This window comes from Perna viridis, chromosome 15, assembly GCF_037379345.1.
Source record: "Perna viridis isolate PV_CMFRI_1.1 ecotype Kerala chromosome 15, ASM3737934v1, whole genome shotgun sequence".
In the NCBI taxonomy this organism is placed as follows: Eukaryota; Metazoa; Mollusca; class Bivalvia; order Mytilida; family Mytilidae; genus Perna; species Perna viridis.
The window spans coordinates 8,288,150-8,307,516 of record NC_142459.1 but is presented as its reverse complement, the minus strand read 5'-3'; the positions used below and the strand labels follow the sequence as shown (position 1 = coordinate 8,307,516).

At 34.4% G+C, this 19,367-nt stretch overlaps 1 protein-coding gene across 3 annotated transcripts in view; it reads left to right on the top strand.

Moving 5' to 3' along the window:
* The window catches only part of LOC148596804 (uncharacterized), a 60,443-nt gene extending 51,140 nt beyond the window's left edge, over positions 1–9,303 (top strand). For all 3 annotated transcript variants that reach the window (XM_088563341.1, XM_088563340.1, XM_088563339.1), the window contains 2 exons: positions 2,527–2,640; positions 9,205–9,303. In XM_088563341.1, coding sequence (XP_088419467.1) covers positions 2,527–2,639 — 113 coding nt within the window. In that variant the 3' untranslated portion in view covers position 2,640; positions 9,205–9,303. The remainder of the gene's footprint in view (positions 1–2,526; positions 2,641–9,204) is intronic.
* The last annotated feature ends 10,064 nt before the right edge of the window (positions 9,304–19,367 follow it).

Here is a 19,367-nt window from a genome sequence, read left to right as displayed (position 1 = left end):
TACACAACAAACAACATAAAGCAACTAAAATCATACAAAGTAAAAGAAGCAAATGAGCAACTCGGACTACACTAAACACTGGGAGCATGGACCAGATATCCTGAAGTACTGTGGTGTAGATATTTCTTGATGCATTTATGTATAGAGAAAAAGTGCGAGAAGTTGTCCACCCATTTTCAACTGAATGTGACTTTTCAGTATCTTAAGAAGGCAAACTTTACAAACCTTTTTATTGTTATTTCTTGAGGTTATACATATACTGTACTTTTAAAATGCAATAAATTCTCTGCATTTTCTATACGACCGAAAAAATATCGTAGTCGTTGTCTTTGTCCCTAGACACTTGGGTTTGGAGCATACTTAATTTGTTTTAAACCAATTGGTATGAAAGGACTAAGTTCGGTAAGGATCCCTTTTAACCTCTTAATTTGGGCAGTTTTTGAAAATAGATGACATCTGATTTCTAGGTAGTTATAGTAAAGTAAAATGGTCGCAAACGCTGAATGTAAGATGTTTTTGACGATATGACGTTATTCATGAAATAACAGTATGCATTTATGTAACTTTTACTAAAACCTTTAACTTTAAACATTTCTGCAACTTTTAAGATGGTTTTTGCATGGAACGTAAGTGGCCACACATCTGTTGACTCAAAATATTTTTACACGAGTTGTAACACAGATGAGGCCGTTGGTAAAAGAGAGAAAAACTGCACAAAATTTGCCCTTACCGAACCAACTTCATTGATATGATTTAACGTACCACTTAAGAAATATTCTTTATAATTATGAGTTCCTGGCCCCTTCAGTTTTATAATAATTGGCCAAAAGTGTAAATTATTTAAACCCATTTACTATGTTTGTTTTATTTTGGTTATTTCTTTTTGGATTGTGTTCCTTGTTTAATTCTTGTAAACAAATGTATAAAACAGATTTGATGTGTTTTTGACCGCTTTCGAGTTGTAAGGTGTCAATGGGGCCACACCAAAAAACTCTTCTATTTTTGAAGTAATTCTCCAATTCTGCAATTATTATTCTAAATTGTTGCGCTTAAATCATTCAATGGTATAAATAGTCGAAATTGCTTGATTTTACACATTTTGTCTGTTTCTTAGATGGAGAACTAATTAAGGAGGTAGACCTGGGATAAGGGACATAACTCTTGAAATCAATGATATGTTTGTATCATATTCAATTTCACCTAAGCCTTTCAAGCTTTCATTTGAAAAAGAATGAAATCAATCCAGGTTACTTTGATGCTTACATGATATCGATATAAAGAGACTCAATACAAACGTTCCAATGATTTTATAAGTTGTTTTCCTTACCTTAGGTTTACCTCCTTAATACAACCTTAAATTGGTCTCTTGGTGATGATTTTTCCTCACCTGGAACTAGGCGTCCGTTGACGTCGTTGTTAATTATTTTTTTCAACATTCTTCTCCATTGATATAACTGGACCATTTACGAAAAAAAAACTCAATATGAATGCTATTGTGTTTTTCTGTATAGAAGTGATGTTGGGATTTTTGATCTGTCGAAAAATTTTAACCATGGTAGACGTTTTCAGCATGATAAGATCTATATTTGGTCAAATTTTCATATGAATCATTTTTGAAGGTTATTGCCCTTCCTCAAAATCGTTTTGCTAATTTTTTATGATTGTACTTGAAACATTTTCTGCTCAGAAACTAATGGAGAGAATAAAGCAAATGATAATACGTGTGTGCCTTAGGTAAGAGCATAAGGTATTTCTTTATCAAAAAATAAAACATGGCCGCATTTACAAAAAACGAATTGTGCAAATCAAACCAGTTGTGCGATTCAGGCCTTTTAGAATCTGTTGTTTGAATTCTGAACTTTTCCAAACAAGTTTCTATGATTTCGTCTATTTTTTTTCTGTTTTTCTATCTGTCCATCCACATTCATTGCAACTATTTGGTCTGCCATTGGATGGATTGATTGCTTACCCTACCGGTGCACCTGGTCCATGCTCCCAGTTTTTAGTGGAGCCCGAGCTGCTCATTTACTTTTGTTACTTTGTATGTATGATTTTAGTTACTTTATGTTCTTTGTTGTGAATGTCTGTTTTCCATGTCTGGTCTTTGTCCCTGGATTACATTCTTTTTATTACCGCTATAACCTTGGTTCCCTTGATTACTCTTGTAATGAATGCTTGGATTGGGGTTTGTCACTTGGAGGGGTCATTAGTCTTCCACAATCTTTATTTATGTTTTTACGCAACATTTCTAAATTATTGCAACAAATCCGACATTTGAGTTTTTTCTTTAGTTGTTCATTAAAAGTCAGGTAATTGGTTAAAATTTGAATTGACGAAAAAATGCGTCGGAAACAAGAAACGTATTTGTTTTTATGAATTCTTATTCTGCAACTATCTCTCACTAATGCATTAACCTAATTCAGAAAAAAAAATCTATATTGAACTTAATCTAAAATATCTTAGTTTTTCGAATACATATGAAGATTTATATTGAGACTGGATCAATACTACAAATTAATTTTATAGATAGCGACCCATGTTCGTCGGAACCGTGTCTAAATGGTGGAGTATGCCAATCTAATAGTGGAACATTTAGTTGCCAATGCCCACCAGGCTTTTCGGCACCGATATGTGAATAAGGTGAGTAATTTATTCTTTGCAGTAGCAGTGACTCATGGAACAAAGGGGTATGTTTTTGACCCACCCGCCAATCCAATTTCTTTTTGCCTGATAAAAGCCTCGTTTATTTTATCGATTTCAGCAACCGTTGTTTAATGGCTAATAACAAATAAATCTTGGATGGGGCCACTTTTTGGGAGGGGCCTAAGAAAAAAAAGTATGCTCATTACCTGGATAGCACCTCAATCTTTTATATTGATTCGGCGAAGTCGTTGCCATGGCGTCTGGGGACACTTTGTTTCTGTGCGATAACTTCGTTGTTGACCAATATATCTGAAATTCTGATATGAGTTTATTCAATACTAAAGAAAGTTCCTACTAAATTTGGAGTTTGTGGCGTTTACTGTTTTAGAAAAAGAAGCCAGAAAGAACGAAAAACAGATATTTTATTATAACCAATGTACATTATTTGTTTTTCTTCCGATTTGGTAACTCTTTTTTAGCTCACCTGTTCTTCGAAATAGCCATGTGAGCTATTGTAACCACTTGGCGTCCGTTGTTGTTAACAGTTTTTCAAAAATCTTCTTCTCTGACAATACTTGACTAAGTAACCAACTTGGTATGAATGTTCCTTAGGGTTTTATGAATAAAGCTTGTGTTTACTAAAAATAGAACATAGTGGTTAGACAGGAGTTTTTCGCATTTATCTCCAAATTCGTTTAGCAATATTCATACGTGAGTAAAAGTGTTCAGTACGGTAAGACCTATCTTATTTCAATGTTTTCTTTTTTCCAAATTTTGGATTTGTTTATTGCCCCTTTTCAACGTTGTTTTCTCTTTTTTGAGATTTTTCTTTCAAAAATCTTTTTTTCTTTAACACTGCTTGAACAATTAAAATCAAACTTGGTAGGAATGTTTCTTAGGGTATTCCTTATAGAACAGAAGAGGGAATTTTTCATCCGTGGAACAAAAGCTCGCTATTACTAACAATAAAACATAAGGGGTCAGACAGATGTTATGTTTGATATATTTCCAAAATTGTGAGATTTCGCCAAATTCTCACTTGGGTAAAAGCTTCATCATGATGAGTTTTATGACTTGTAAAATTTTCGTTGTAATCTGTGAAGCCATGTTAGAGTAATACCATTTTTGACAGTTTTTTCTCAAGTTTAATGTTATGTCGTTCAAAAATCTTTTCCTCTGAAACTATCAAAACAATAAGAAATAATTTTAGTATGAATATTGCTGCATTGATCCGATTCGGGAATGTTTTGATAGAAAACATGGCTACTGAAAAAGAACTAAGGGGTTGTCAGAAGTGTTTTTCATAAATCTCATTTTGTTATACCTTTAATCTAAACAAAATTATTTCAATATCCGAAATGATCCATCTTATAAGGCCAACAAAAGTCAGCATTTGATTAAAGTTGTCGGACGACTCATTGTTATGGTTTTGTCCTTTAAAGGCGAAAATGTTTTTAGTAGTTTCAGCCAATATCTTGAGAACTATAATAAATAAAAACTTTCACTTTATGAAAATATCCTTATGATAAGATTGTCAGAGAACTCCTTGTGTTGTTAGAGTTATTGACTTTGAAAGTCAAAACTTTAGCCAAGTGAGCGATTCAGGCTTCTTGTTTGAGTTGGGCTACGGAAAAAAATGGGATCTTAGCTTGTCGCCTGAATAGCACCTCTTTTCTAAGTTAATTTTGTTAAAACTTTTCACATTTTGAGCAGCTATTTTCAGTAACAAGTTGACATTCCAATTGGCAGTAACTGTACTGTTCTCCTGGCAGACTTTGTTTTTGTAATCTTACGAGAATATATTTCTTCAGAATCTTGTAAAGAATAAAAATATAAAAGATTGTAAATTCTTCAATTTCACATACATATATATCCTTTTAGGAGGTAGACCTATGGGAAGGGATACAACTCTTACAAATTATTGGAACGTTTGCATACAGGCTCTTTATAACAATCTGATGTAAGCATCAAAATAACTTGGTTATCATTGATTTCATCCTGTTTCTAATGAAAGCTTAAAAGGCTTTGGTGAAATTGAAAATGATACAAACACATCACTGATTTCAAGAGTTATGTCCCTAACCCAAGTTCTACGTCCTTAAAACCCTCCTTTTAGTAAATGTTTACCTGTAATTTATCCATCAGAGCTCGAGATAATTGAAACTACAGAAACAGCATGTTCAGCATTTTATTTGGATAAACAACTCGAATTCTACAACAGTACTTCAGTATTAAGATTAATGATAAAAAAGACTACTTAAATTATAAAATAAAAATAAATTGCCCTTACCTATGCAGCAATATACCTCATCTCGGAGCTCCTGCATAAGGTTTTTATATATTTTATGCTACAGTAACTACTACCAACTCTTATTTCCTTGAACGCCATAATTATCTGCGTATCAGACTCTCGAATCAGGGGTATGCTGGTATGCGGAAGTGCGTCTCAAAACGTATTGTACCTAATTCTTTTTCAGATATCAGTCCTTGGTTGAAAAAATACTCAGTTTATTCTCAAACAATGACTATTGATTGTTTTTGTAAAATAATTTTGTACTGTTATGACCACCGATTAACTGATTATGATTTTGAATCTTGCAAATCATATTTAACCAGTGGTTAGCAGAAGCTTGTAATAAAGAATCGGCCCAGTTTGATGAAGAAACACCATGTGTAGAGGATGTATAAGGTAGATAAAAGCAATGCTCATTTTAGCAATGGGAACTGTTAAGTTAAGAATGGAAAAATAGCAAAGGCAGAAAAGTCATGCCTAAAAACAGAACAGAAAAATCAAACAGTTTCTCAACTGAGAAAAGAACATCGCAACTTAACCAGGTGAGAAAAGAAAGCAGATATGCACGAACAGAAGGCATAAAAAGAACATATAGATGTCAACAGGGAAGATTATCAACATCGAGTAGAGCAGCGAACCCCGAAAAAAAAAACAAGAGAAAAAGCAAGAAAGAGATTGCAATGTACAGCTAATCCCTTCAACGTTGTGAAAAAAACCGTTGGAAGACAAACAATAAGGTCGCTTAAATCGCCAAAAAACAGAAAGTTGAGTAGTTTTCTGAGAGAAAGTCACAATGACCTAGACAGAGATAGGGGTAACAGATACCGACACAGATAAATAAGCCCAGGAGCCAACAAAGAAATTTAATAGCCAACTCTAAAGATTACGAGAGCATCTTCATTACCAGATCCAAATGACATTCCATGTAGATTATAAAAGAACTGTCCGATTTTGCATTACAACTATGGATACTCATCAATGTGGTTAGGAGAAAAAAAATGGTTACAAGAAAAGTGGCTTAAATCGGAAGGATGTTTACGATTTTAAAAATCTATATCAGTTCGGAACTATAACCCTATCACTGCTTATTATGGAGGGGAACAACTACATTGATTAACGATAATCACATGGCTATTGTTAATGTTTTAAGTACCTTTGACCAGAACTTAAAATCTGGAACGGATGGGTTACAGATAATAACGCCGATGGCTTGGGGTTCCAAAAGATTTAACAGTGTTGGTTGTAAGCACGAGTTCATAACTTCAACTACGACTGTCTTCCAATACAGAGGAATTAAAGTCACCAAAACCAGAAAGGTTATGATGTTAAGGAACACCAAGGATGACGAAGGATAGGATCAAATGTCTAAATCAAGAAAGGACAAATGGGTAGTTAAGAATGCGGTTATAGATGCATGCAGTGAATTGGTTAAACAAGAGACGTCAGTGCGGTGGTAACATCAGGACGACTTTGTATTGTAAATATTCAGCAACCGTCATGGAAGTCGGCCGAATCAAGACAAAGAAAAGAACTTGTGTAGAGGGAAGGTCGTCATAGCAAAGAAAAAAATTGCGAAGTGAGAGCCGTTGAACTGAGACAAGCTTAAGGACAATATATAAAATGATAATCTGCAAGACCTGTAAAGATCAGTTAGCATAATATGTGGAGAATGGGTTGCTTTTCAGTTAGCATAATATGTGGAGAATGGGTTGCTAGAAAAGCTTCTTCGACATACTATCAACTACCACGATCCTTACGATATAGAAACTGATTGAAAACCTGAATTTTAAGTTGTGCAGTCAGCCAACAAACCTTAAACACGTTTTGTCGTCTTGAAGGGCAGCCTTAACGGATGTAAGATACACATGGCGTCATCTTCACATATATTTATATACTCTGATATATATATTAGCAGCCTTTGACACACAATGAAGGAAAAAAAAACACAGGTATATTAGGGGCCAAAGTCCATCAATATCAATAAAGGAAGCAAAGGATCATGCAGAAACACAAGTAGCAAAGCCAGTGGAATGACTGGGAAATTCTAGCTGGCGTTGAGGACAACATTCCCAAGAGAGATAACAACCCTTCAACCAGATATCGTTTATGAATTACGGACCAGAATTAATTTGGCTTACCAAGCACTTACAAACATGTTTAAACCCGACACATATTTTATGTGCCTGTCCCAAGCAAGGAAGCTAAAGTCTAATGGTTGTCATTTTTTATGTTTTCCGTTATTCATTTTACGTTTTTGCTTTACATTAAGTCGATTTGTGTCATTCATTTTTGGGCCTTTTAAAAAAATGGTATAGGTTTTTCCCTATCACTGAAAACCATGTGTTGATCTAAACGAGTTTGTTTGTTTGTTGTTTGTTGTTGTTGTTTTTTTTTTGGGGGGGGGTTTGGTGGAAGACTGTCTCTTTTGAAAAGGATTTATTTTAGATTAAGGGCCTGAACGGGTGCGCCCTCCGATTGTTTTAAAATGGCAACCACTGCTATTTAGCTGGCCTGGTTTTAAGGTACATGTGTTCTGCTTAGGAAATTCCCTTTTGTGAGCTTCCCGAGAGCTGTTTAAGTATTTTTCTAGTGACCGAAGAGTTATCTGTTTGTAAAGAGGAAGTAAATGTTTGCCACTATATAGTATTTAAAATTAGTGCGGACTGTGGCATCTGTATTTTTCAACATTGCTTTAACTATTCAGTTAAAGATCCAGAGTTCAGGAGTGAGGCCATATTGAAGCTACAATGCAACACACTGATTCCATCCACATTTCCATAATAACATTCGAAGCTTAATATGCCTTAACAGGAACTTATTGATTGAATGTTCTAAAGGAATTCTTTCTTTTATAACGTAAAAAAACAGGTGATGAATTTCATCGCACGAACGCATTTTTTAAAGTCGTATACTAATATATATTTATCGTCAATATCGTCATCGTTCGACGATAAATAGGTTCCGGACGATACTATGAAAGTACGTCAATTCGTGGATTCCAAATTTCGATTTTGAAAGAAACACAAGTTCTTGGATTCTTATATTCGTGGTTTTGAAGTTTTAGTATACCAACAATGGGATTCTCCTTTTCGTTAGGAACTAAATTGTGTGGTTTGGACTATCCACGAAAAACACGAAAATTGGAACCCCGTGAACAATATTACTTTCACAGTATCGTGAATAGTAGTTGCTGAATCTTAATTAAACATTATGTCAAGGTTTTATACCAAAGAAGGGAATGTTGGTATTGGTTTAGAGGAGTATTGTCCCAACCATTTATGAATTAAGTGTAAAAAAGAGGGGAAGTGTAGCAGTTGATAACAGTCGATAATCTCGTGCAAAATACTACGACTTATTGTGGTCTTACGACTTGAATTGTTTAGGAATTTTGGGATTGAACCGACATAAAATCATGCATTTTTCTGGTTTTCTATGATTAAAAGTGTATTAGTCGCTTTAAACTGTTCCATAAAGATTCCATACCACACATTTAGGATTTTAATGATGGTGTCTATAAAACGAACTTAAAGCATTCAATCTGTAAAGTGTTCTATGTTATTGAAGTATAACATGGATCTTTATTAAAATGTATCATAAGATTCTATACCACCAAAATTAGACCAGCTGGTTTTGGTTTAGAGATTGATTGATTGTTGGGGTTTAACGTCTGAGCAGCAATATTTCAGCTATATTCAGACGATGAACATGAAATGGATTGGTTTAGAGGATTATCGTCCCAAACATTTATGAAGTAAATGTAAAAAGAGGGGAACCATAGCAGTTGATAAGGTTCTTTACCACCAAAATCAAGCCAGCATTGTTTGGGGAGAAAGATTGATGATTATAACCATGTACTAAACGAATTAGAATAGATACCTACTAGTATGTGGAAGAGTAATCAAGGGAACCAAGGTTATAGCGGTAATCAAAAGAATGTAATCCAGGGACAAAGACCAGACATGGAAAACAGACATGCACAACAAAGAACATAAAGTAACTAAATTCATACATACAAAGTAACAAAAGTAAATGAGCAACTCGGACTCCACTAAAAACTGGGAGCATGGACCAGGTGCACCGGTAGGGTAAGCGTCCTCTGCTTTTTAGAAACACCCGCCAAGTTCTACCTCTGGGTCCTATCAACCTGTGCCCTGCGAAAACTTTTGTTTTAAGTTGCTCAACTTTTTAAATTGACCATGTTTATTTACATTGTAACTGCTATATAATTTCTGAATATAAATTTGTTTACACTTAATTATTTTTTGTAGGTTGATGTTAGATGTGATACGAAGATTCTTGCAGACGTGAAATAAGGAGATTGACTTATGAACATTAACATTTAATTGAATAAAATGACAGCAGATTTGTTTTGTCTACTCATTTCCTAAAAAAATATATACAGGGTTCAAAAAACCTGAATGCAGATACATACATAAAGATTTATAAAGGGAACCTATATTCTATAATCCAGGGAAAAGTCGTGGAAAACAGATAAACACAACCAATCAAGAACATAAAATAACCGAAATGGACCAGGTGCATGATTCGGTTATCGTCCTCTGCTTTTCTAGAAAACCCCGCCGAAGTGCTCGTAAACGAAACAAAACCAAACGAGCAACTCGGACTCAACTAAAAACTGGGAGCATTGACCAGGTGCACCGGAAGGTTAAGCGTCCTCTGCTTTTCAAGAAACACCCGCCGAGTTGCTCATCAAAAGTCAAGTCTGGGGTAGGCAAACTAGGAAAGGAAAACTATGACCCGTTGAATAAATCAGTTTTCATGGTGCAGATGGATACACCATAACTGACTTATTTGTTAGAGTTCTAGCGCGATACAAAAAGTCTGCCTAGTTACGGCAAGCTCTGGCATTACGTATGAGTTGTGATATGAACAATCCATACGCAGGTGCAGAAGGGATGTTGCCACAGATGAAAGGGAAGTTGACAATTTTGAATGAAAAGTCATCACGTTTGTCGTACGTCATATATATAGCGGAAACTGATATTATATGATCCAGCCAAACGATATTCTTTCTTTCGGATCAGATCAGCTATAAAGTCAGCATCATAAGAGTGAAGCAATAAGTCAACATGTAAAGGAGCACAATTTGTTTCCAATGGAATGCCGACACGTCCACCTCACTGGACAAATATGTTGTCGATTAAAAATTCCAGCATTTTGTAAACATCTTCCTCTGTATATTTGGAAGATGATTTTGAATTATTTCCTACAAAGTATGAGAAATCTCTACCAAGAACTATATATCTGTATCTAGATGTACCATCTTTTTTGGAAAAAAACAACGATGTATAATGTTTTAAGTCGGGAGTTAAACTGAGTATGGGAATAGAAGTATACATTGTTGAACAATCATATGTTTTAATGCTATTATATTCAGATAACAGTCTTGAACTGAATGTCTCCAAAAGATCTTTCGAATCTTTCAGGATCCACATTGAACTAATTCCACTACGGGAGTATCAAGTGTTGTGGTAGGACTGCAGACCCTCTTTGACAGTTGTGAGTATAGAAGTTAAAAGTTATGAAAGAGGTTTGATAGTACATTTTGCAAATCCAGCTATGAAAAGTTGTTTGTATGGTTCTTGTGGAGTTTAGGAATCCAGTACATAGACGGTAAATCACAATCATCATCCTTGGTAGAGAGACCAAAAGAGGATAGCACAGATTTATGGTTTTCCACAACCTCTTCTTTGGAGAGTGTGGTAGCAGTATAGGTCTTATCACTGCTATTATTTTGTACGTCTACCTCTCTTCATTTCTAGAAGTCAATTTGGCTGTTACGTAGAAAATACGTGACGAATTATAAAACAAAGTCATTTGAAGAAACACATACTGAATAACAAGCGAAAGCTGCATCCATTCATTGATCTCTGGATGTAGGGCTAAAAATAATATATTTGTATTGTTATGTATGTTATATATAACAGAATTTAAAGTCAAATGTTCCTTATGTTTGGCTTAATATGATGTCATGATGTCAGTTATCTGCTCCTCGTCCCGGCAGCACTCTATCGCACTATTCTGATCAACACACACTTTTATAAATAGACAAACTGAAAAACTCATAACAAAACTATATGAGAAACGTAGCATTCCGTATCTCCAAGTTTCTTGTAGTGCAATTTTATCATTTCTTCTCTTGAATATTTATTTCTACCAAATCCGTTATTTCATGCATGTTTTTTTCGTGCTATGTCTTTTTGAGAAGGCTATTGTGACACGTTGGTGTCACTTTAAGGAATCGATCACACGATACAAATATTTTGGCGTTCGTGCTAACAGTCAGAGAATAGTTCAAACGATATAAGATAGTCAGCATATGGTTACTAGTACATTGCGAAAGCTTAAGTACCAGTCTAAATACAAATCAGACAAGAGATGATTCACGCATGTCAAAAACTAGGCGGACTATTTTTTATGTCAGAATCAGAAATAGTTACTGACCACATAAGATATTTTAACATTCGGTTGTTGCACTTTTGAAATTTAAATTTAATGAAAAGTTTCTAGTAGCATAACTTTTGTCATTCGGTTGTTGCACTTATGAAATTTAAATTTGATAAATAGTTTCTGACAGCATAACTTATTTTTTTCATTCAGTTGTTGAACCTATGAGATTGAAAATAAATAGATGGATTTATCGTTCTAGATTTTGTTTGTTTTGGTTGATTTTAGTAGCAGGGGATGAATGCATGTTTCTTCTCACAAATGCAGATCTAAATTTCGAAAGGACTATGTCACATAAACATAAAGCATGATAATGAACAACGAAAAACATCGTTTGTTTGGTGGGATTTTCTACATTTCTACCATAGGTAGTGTCTGAATACTATATGATCCGGTACTATTACCTAATGAGAAGAATGGTACACAAATTGCTGCCGCCATATATTTATCTTAATTTATTTTTGATATTGTGGATCGGAACAGACTACATTTGAAGAGGGAACAGACATTGGATTAAAAACAAACTGACACAGTGTCTGTCAAATTGAGATCAAATGTACTTTTATTTGACAATCTCGTCAATATAAAGGTAATGTAGCAAATCAAATTGATTAAAAATAAGTTAATTACACCATTCGAATGATAATTGTTAACTTCTTAATTAATTAAGAATACTTTATACTATTAAGCAATATTCATGCATCTTATTGTAGAGGTAGATTTGAGGGAGAAATGTGTTTAAAGTGGACGGAAAAAAGGGGGGATCTCTACAAATCTGCAAAAAAAGCAGGAGTATCTTGCCCAAAGAGGGAGAGTTTATAATTGGTATGCAAAATCTATGTGACATGTTCTCATTTATAAGCGAGCAAGTTAACGGGGTGAAGAATGATGAGAACAAAAAATCGTCACGTGATTTGTCGGGGGAGAATCTAAACTAAAAATAAGTTACCCCAATAATGATATTGAAATTATTTTTGAATGTCCCAATATCTAACTTAAATGGCAAAAAGGACAATGTTTACATTATGAGAACGTCACATTGCAATCAGAGTCGTCCCTTTTACTATCGTCTCAAACTCAGTTCCGAAGACCAACAATATTAAAATGCCAGAATTTAAAGTAAATTAACAAATGCATTTGCGGTTCAAAACGCACACACACACACACATATAGATCACAAATTTTAATAATAGCTCATATACTTTCTGGATGAAAATAAAATATTAAAACAGTGAAACCATCTACTGGTAAAAAAAGAAATTATGTCCTCATTTATATGCAATGCCTTCTCCACATTAAGATATTCTCTATCCAACAATTTATGTTTAGTTGGATGTTTGTTCAAGGGAAGCGGAAGTGTATATTGAGCATGCTCTACGCATGTTCATCGACTACCCCAACGTAAGCACAAAAGGGTCTATTTGTTCTACTTAGTTGAATGTTTGTTCAAGACCTCATTTTATACATGGTGTGAAAAGATATATTTGATATAAGTTGACAGGACATGATAAACATTTTCTCTGTTAGTGAAACCTCACGTTACATGATAGCTGCAGTGCCTGGTTAATAGTTCGTACATATATGCATGATTAATTTCATCGAAATTCATGTAATAAAGACTTTTTTAAGGTTTGTTTTTGCTTGGTAATGTTCAACATTCTGTGAAAAACTTACAGATAAATCCAATTAACATATGTAGCAGTATTTATATATTTTAAAATAGTAATTAAGGAAACCAAGGTTATAGCGGTAACCAAACGAATGTAATCCAGGGACAAAGACCAGACATGGAAAACAGAAATACACAACAAAAAACATAAAGTAACTAAAACCATGCATACAAAGCAACAAAAGTAAATGAGCAACTCAGACTCCACTAAAAATTATGAGCATGGACCAGGTGCACCGGTAGGGTAAGCGTCCTCTACTTTTCTAGAAACACCCGCCGAGGTGCTCATAAAAAGTCAAGTCCGGGGTAGACAAACGAGGAAAGGAAAACTATGACCCATTTAATAAATCTGTTTTCATGGTGCTGATGGATACACCATAAATTGTTATCTACACAAGAACAATAGAATATGCAAACATTGAAAGTTTGAATACATACATATTACAAACCATTAGCATAAAGTAGAGGGTGGTCAAGAAGTAAAGCATGTATACATAAACGGACTACACATAAGCTATTTATAGAAGTACATACATTAAAATAACGAATACAGACACAACTCTTTGAATATATTAATTATATTTAACGTATTGAATTTATACATAAGCACACATTAAGCAAATGAAAAGAGTTAAGAAAGCATACTAGACACGCATCATACATACCTGGAACATATAGCACAAAAATGTTTATATTATAGACTATGACCAACACTCAAAATGCCTAACTACCTACCCATCTCCAAAGGGGTAGCGTAGGCAAACGCAAATCAAACTTTCTGTTTAATAGTGGCCTCGTCTCTCCTTGTAAGGATCTAACATTCTACACTAAACCCACATTTATGTCAACATTCAAGTGAATAATAAACAGACATGAGTCAATACTCCAATGTGATATGAATAAAAACCAATTATTCCACTCAAGTAGTGATCTATATAGACTCCAGGCAGTGATAGGTCTGAGTTGGTCAAATGCATATTAAAGACACAAAAGAAATCACCCAGATATTCATCTCGATGAAGTATAACACTATATAAATCATTTGTTGTAAAATAATACTTATTCAATTATATTACTAAAACAGTAAGTAAATAAAGGAAGATAACCTTGTAAGTAGGACGTATTCATATTTATAGTATATAGTTTGTATTTTTTTACAGTAAAATGTTAGATATAAAGGAGACTGATAATGTGAACAGTATATTAACCCCTAAATTAAAAAAACAATTTTTACATGAGGTGTTTGTATATGCATTAGGCACTTACTGTCGGATTTACATGAAGACTACTACTTAATTAAAAAGATAACACTTGCACTCAATCATAAGTCAAATGAATATAAAAAAAAACAACTTCAGTACAAGCGTTAACTACAATGATGAAATCTTAAAAAGCAAAAGAAAATAAAGGATTCAAAGCTATCACATTGGATAGTAAATTCTGATTACAAGCGCGGACGTCGTACAAATTTTACTTTCATCTCAATCAGCTGGAATGATGAAAGAGCACAGATATTGAAAATGTCAAGTTAAAATTATTAGGACTATACACACAAACAACTTGTAATCAATTATTGAATTTAAAAAAAATTTAAAAAAAAAACAAACTCTATACTAAATATAATAATAGACACAGCTAGGGCGACCAAATTAATTTATGCTCGAATCATAATAGACTGATCTCCATTTAAAAATCTTAATGCATGTATGGGGTTAACGTCCCATCCATGATATAAGAGGGTTTGTTTGTTTGTTTGTTGAGGTTTAACGTCCGAGCAACATTATTACAGCTATATTCAGACGATGAACAGTAATGTCAGAGTTACTGGTGCTGGCATCTTTGACTTTATTCTAGTTGAACCCTTTATTGGAGTTATTTCCCTTTCACATTAGTATCGCGTGGAAGCTTGCATATTAGGAGCCATTCCAACGCTCTAGTGACTAAAATCTTTTCAATGTGATTACCTCCCTTTCCCAGGTCTACTACCTTAAACGATCGATTTCAGATGCTGTTTTCTTTTCTTTAGCTGTGTTCAGGTCAAAATCAATTTTACCTATCGCTTTTGATTGTTGATTGATAAGTTTATGGGCAGTGTCATACTGAATAAATTTTCTGTCGCATAATTTGGGCATAGCAATTCTGGAACTCGGGCATTTCTAATATCAATTTTTCGTTTGCAGCCTTCAATTGTTTCATTGATATCTGGTTTTCAGGGCTGTCTTTCTCCAATACCGTAATACGTTCTAATGCTAATTGCAAGGAGGACATCAGTTCAGTAATATTGAAGTTTGGTAAGGAATTTTAGATCCACATTTATTCGTCTTTTCCAATCAAATCTTCAATTCCTGTGCTGTCGCCATAAATAAACACATACAAAGGATAATTATCTCTTGAATAATTTTGGATCACTGACCTTTTGTTCGTTGTTTTTTCTTGAAGCAAATTTCCCCTGGAGAGCACCCCTGTGAAGACGTGCTCTACTAACCTAAGCTGTCCTGTATGAAGTTATCATATTCCCTGAGTTATGACACAATTAGTTTTGTAATGTACAGATCTTTTGGAAGGTTCTGTAGTTCATGAACTAATTCCGCTATAAAATCTTGATTTAGAATAAATTCTGCATACTGTGAACTCCATGTTTTCTGTGAGTCAGGGTACGCGTCTTAGTAAATGTTTACATTTCGTTTCGTCTATGAGGTGTGTCTATGCTTGTTAGCGTTTTGGACCATTGAACTATTTAGAATGGGAATACTCCCTGAAAGTTTCGTTCTCAATATCACTAGCCATCATAAACAAATCGGGATTTTACGCTCTGTCAGAATACAACCGCCTCCATATCGGAAGTCTCTAGTCAAATCAAATTTACCTGTAGCTTTCAGCAATTAATAATGATTTCTTACATGCAGTTCGTTTGTATGTTTATTGGAGTTTCTAAAACGAACTTTTTGTGTTAACTGTTGATAGTCGATGAGCGTGCTTAGATCATGCTCAATATACACTTCCGCAAGGAGATGTGCCTCGCGGAAGTGTATATTGAGCATGCTCGTCATCTTACCACAAAAAGGGTCTATTCATGACGTATAACGTCCTTTGAGATACGCTTTACATTCTTATTAATATTAGTGCGCAACAAAATAGTGCGTTACAAAAATTTGATTTCGGCACCACTGTTTAATATATGTCAATTATTGATGACTTTATTGCACAAAAAACTTCATTTCGCATATTTCAGATTAGTCAGCTACCCCATAATGAAATACTGCCTTAAGGGTGATATCATTAGTCCCATAATACACAATATGACCATGTAATTTCAGTATTTGTCTTCTAATTTCATAGTATTCAATCATAAATGTCTTAAGCTGACAGTAAAATAAAAATTCAAATGTGAATTGCCTAAACGAAAGGAATTTCTGCATTGATAATTATCAACTTGAATCATGGTATGTATAATGGAATAAGACCAGAACTTCCATTTCATCTGCTGGACTGTATGCCTTTTTATTAAATTGTTGGTTTGACGGTTTTTCAGTTTCACTACCATTATTATTGTTATTACTAAAAATATTAAAAAAAAATATTTGTAACCACATTCAGGTATATTTATGATATATTTTCTGCGAAAAATAAAATAAATCATCTGCCTGTCTTGATATTTTTGAAAGAGTAATAGCAGTAATCAAAAGAATGCAATCCAGGGACAAAGACTAGAAATGGAAAACAGAAATATACAACAAAGAACACAAAGTTACTAAAATTATACATACAAAGTAACAAAAGCAAATGAGCAACTCGGACTCAACTAAAAACTGGGAGCATGGACCAGGTGTACCGGTAAGGTAAGCGTCGTTTGCTTTTCTAGAAACACCCGCCGAGTTGCTTATAAAAGTTCAAGTCTTTGGTAGACGAAAGGGGAAAAGAAACTATGACACGTTGAATAAATCAAATTTTCATGGCGCAGATGGATACACCATAACGATCCACGAGTTCATGATGACGACCATAAAACTTTTGTAGTGATGTCTTCAATCTTGTCTCAACACAGCCCTGTTCCAGAAACCTGACTGTAGAGTCCTAGCGCAAATCAAAAAGTCTGCGTAGTTACGGCAAGCTCTTCCATAACGTACGTGTTGTGATATGAAAACTCCATACGCAGTTGCTGACCGGACGTTGCTACAGATGAATGAAAAGTTGACAATTCTGTATGAAAAGTTATCACGTTTGTCGAAAGTTTGGTCAATAATGGAATACCGACCTTTTGTTGCAAAACTCGTGCACCACACTGGGCAAATATGTTGTCGATAAAAAAATTCAGCATTTGGAAAACATCTCCTGCATGTTTGAAAGTAAAGGCATGACACAAAGGGTGATAGTTATGAAGTCATCTGCCTGCAAAAAGGCGGAGGTGGCATAAAGGGTGATTATCTGATGAAATTTTCTGTCTTTAATGATGCAAAATTTGATATGCTTTTTTTTTTAATCCTGGCATATCCGTACTCGTCGTAAATTTGGGTTCATTGGCGAAAATGTTAATATATGAGTTGAAAATCTTTACAACCTTTATTGGAATCATTTACTTTAGATAATTTAAGAGGATTTTGCTGATAACAGTTAATGGATAACTTTTCTTTCGTGTGACCCATTGATATTCAGGTCGTACGTCCGTCCTTCAAATTTTTGTCATATCTTTTTTGAGTTCTATTTGATGGAGTGGTTTGATGTTTGGTTTGTAGCTTTGTGGTGGTGGGTTGTACCTGTTTAGCGGGAATAATAGGTTTGATTTTCAATATACATTTAATTATACATTTTTTTTTCGTAACACTTTCTTCGGAAACTTTACCACCAAATGATTTTCATACTTAGTAAAGTGTTTTGATATGATAAATTGTACCATGTGAGCATTTTTTTACAATATTGAGTCATCTATATACTGTTTAAATGTCCACCATTTCCTGCCGAAATTGAACTTTATCAGATTTGGACGATATCTAATATTAACAGTAAGCATGATGTGCCGAGTTAAATGGCAGTGATGAAAATTATCTATTATAAGACAACTTCAAAATGACCGGCACCCCAACCCTCCAAATCAAACTGGGTCGATAAGCAGCATTCCATTCTTGTAAAAGCGACCATGTGTAAAAAAAAAAGTGTAGGAAAAGGGCAATAATTTCAACATGATATAGATTTTATTGTACTGTGTATTTTACCGTCCATATTTTTCAACGGATCAAAAATCACCAAATCAGTTCTATGCAAGATATCCCTAGAAACATTCACACCAACTTTGGTTGCAATTGGTCAAGTGGGGTCAGGAGAGAAGACTTTTGATAGAAATAACATTCAAAATAGCCAACAAACGTCGAAAAAGGGCAATAACTCCAACATGCTTAACAGATTAAAATGAACATTTGACCACAGAGAGATGTCATCATGCTGAACACTTTAATTCAGTCAGAATTTGGCTTAACTTAACAGTTTTGGAAATATATGCGAAAAACTTCTGTCTGACTAATATGTTCCATTTTTAGTAACGGCAGCCATGTTTTTGACACATCAAAAAACGGCACGTCAGTTCAATGCAGGACACCCTAAGACACACCCATACCAAGTTTGGTTCTAATTGGTCAAGTAGTGTCAGAAGAGAAGATTTTTGAAAGAATTAACAGTAAAAATAGCGAAAAACCGTCATTTACCCTCCAACATGAAATACTAAATGGGTAATATGGGTATTTACTGGAAATGGGTATTTACTCCAACATGGTTTAACAAAATTACACTAAAATTCTAACAATGATAGTTCTCACTTTTACCCCAGATTTACGTCTCACCTAACGGTTTTGAAGATATACTAATATGCGAAAAACTTCTGTCTGACCCCATTTTTCAATTTTTAGTATCGGCGTCCATGTTTTTTTTCGAATAATCACATATACCTACAACAGTTCTATGCAGGATACCCCAAAGAACATTCGTACCAAGCTTGATTTATATTAGCCTAGTTGTTTCAGAGGAGAATAGTTTTGAAAATTTGTGAACGAAATACGACGGACGACGGCGGTGGGGGCCAAGTGATCGCAAAAGCTCACATGGCCCTTTTGCTACAATGTGGGGTATCATGTCATTTTATGGCAACCTGTCTCGTCATGTGACTCCATGGTGTCACGAGAATAAGTTCTAGCCTACCATTCAAATCTATAAAGGTCATTTTCAGAGCGTTGGGTTCAGTATTTAAAAGCAAAACATATTCTCCTGTAAAAATATAAATACAAATAACAAATATCTATTTCCTCA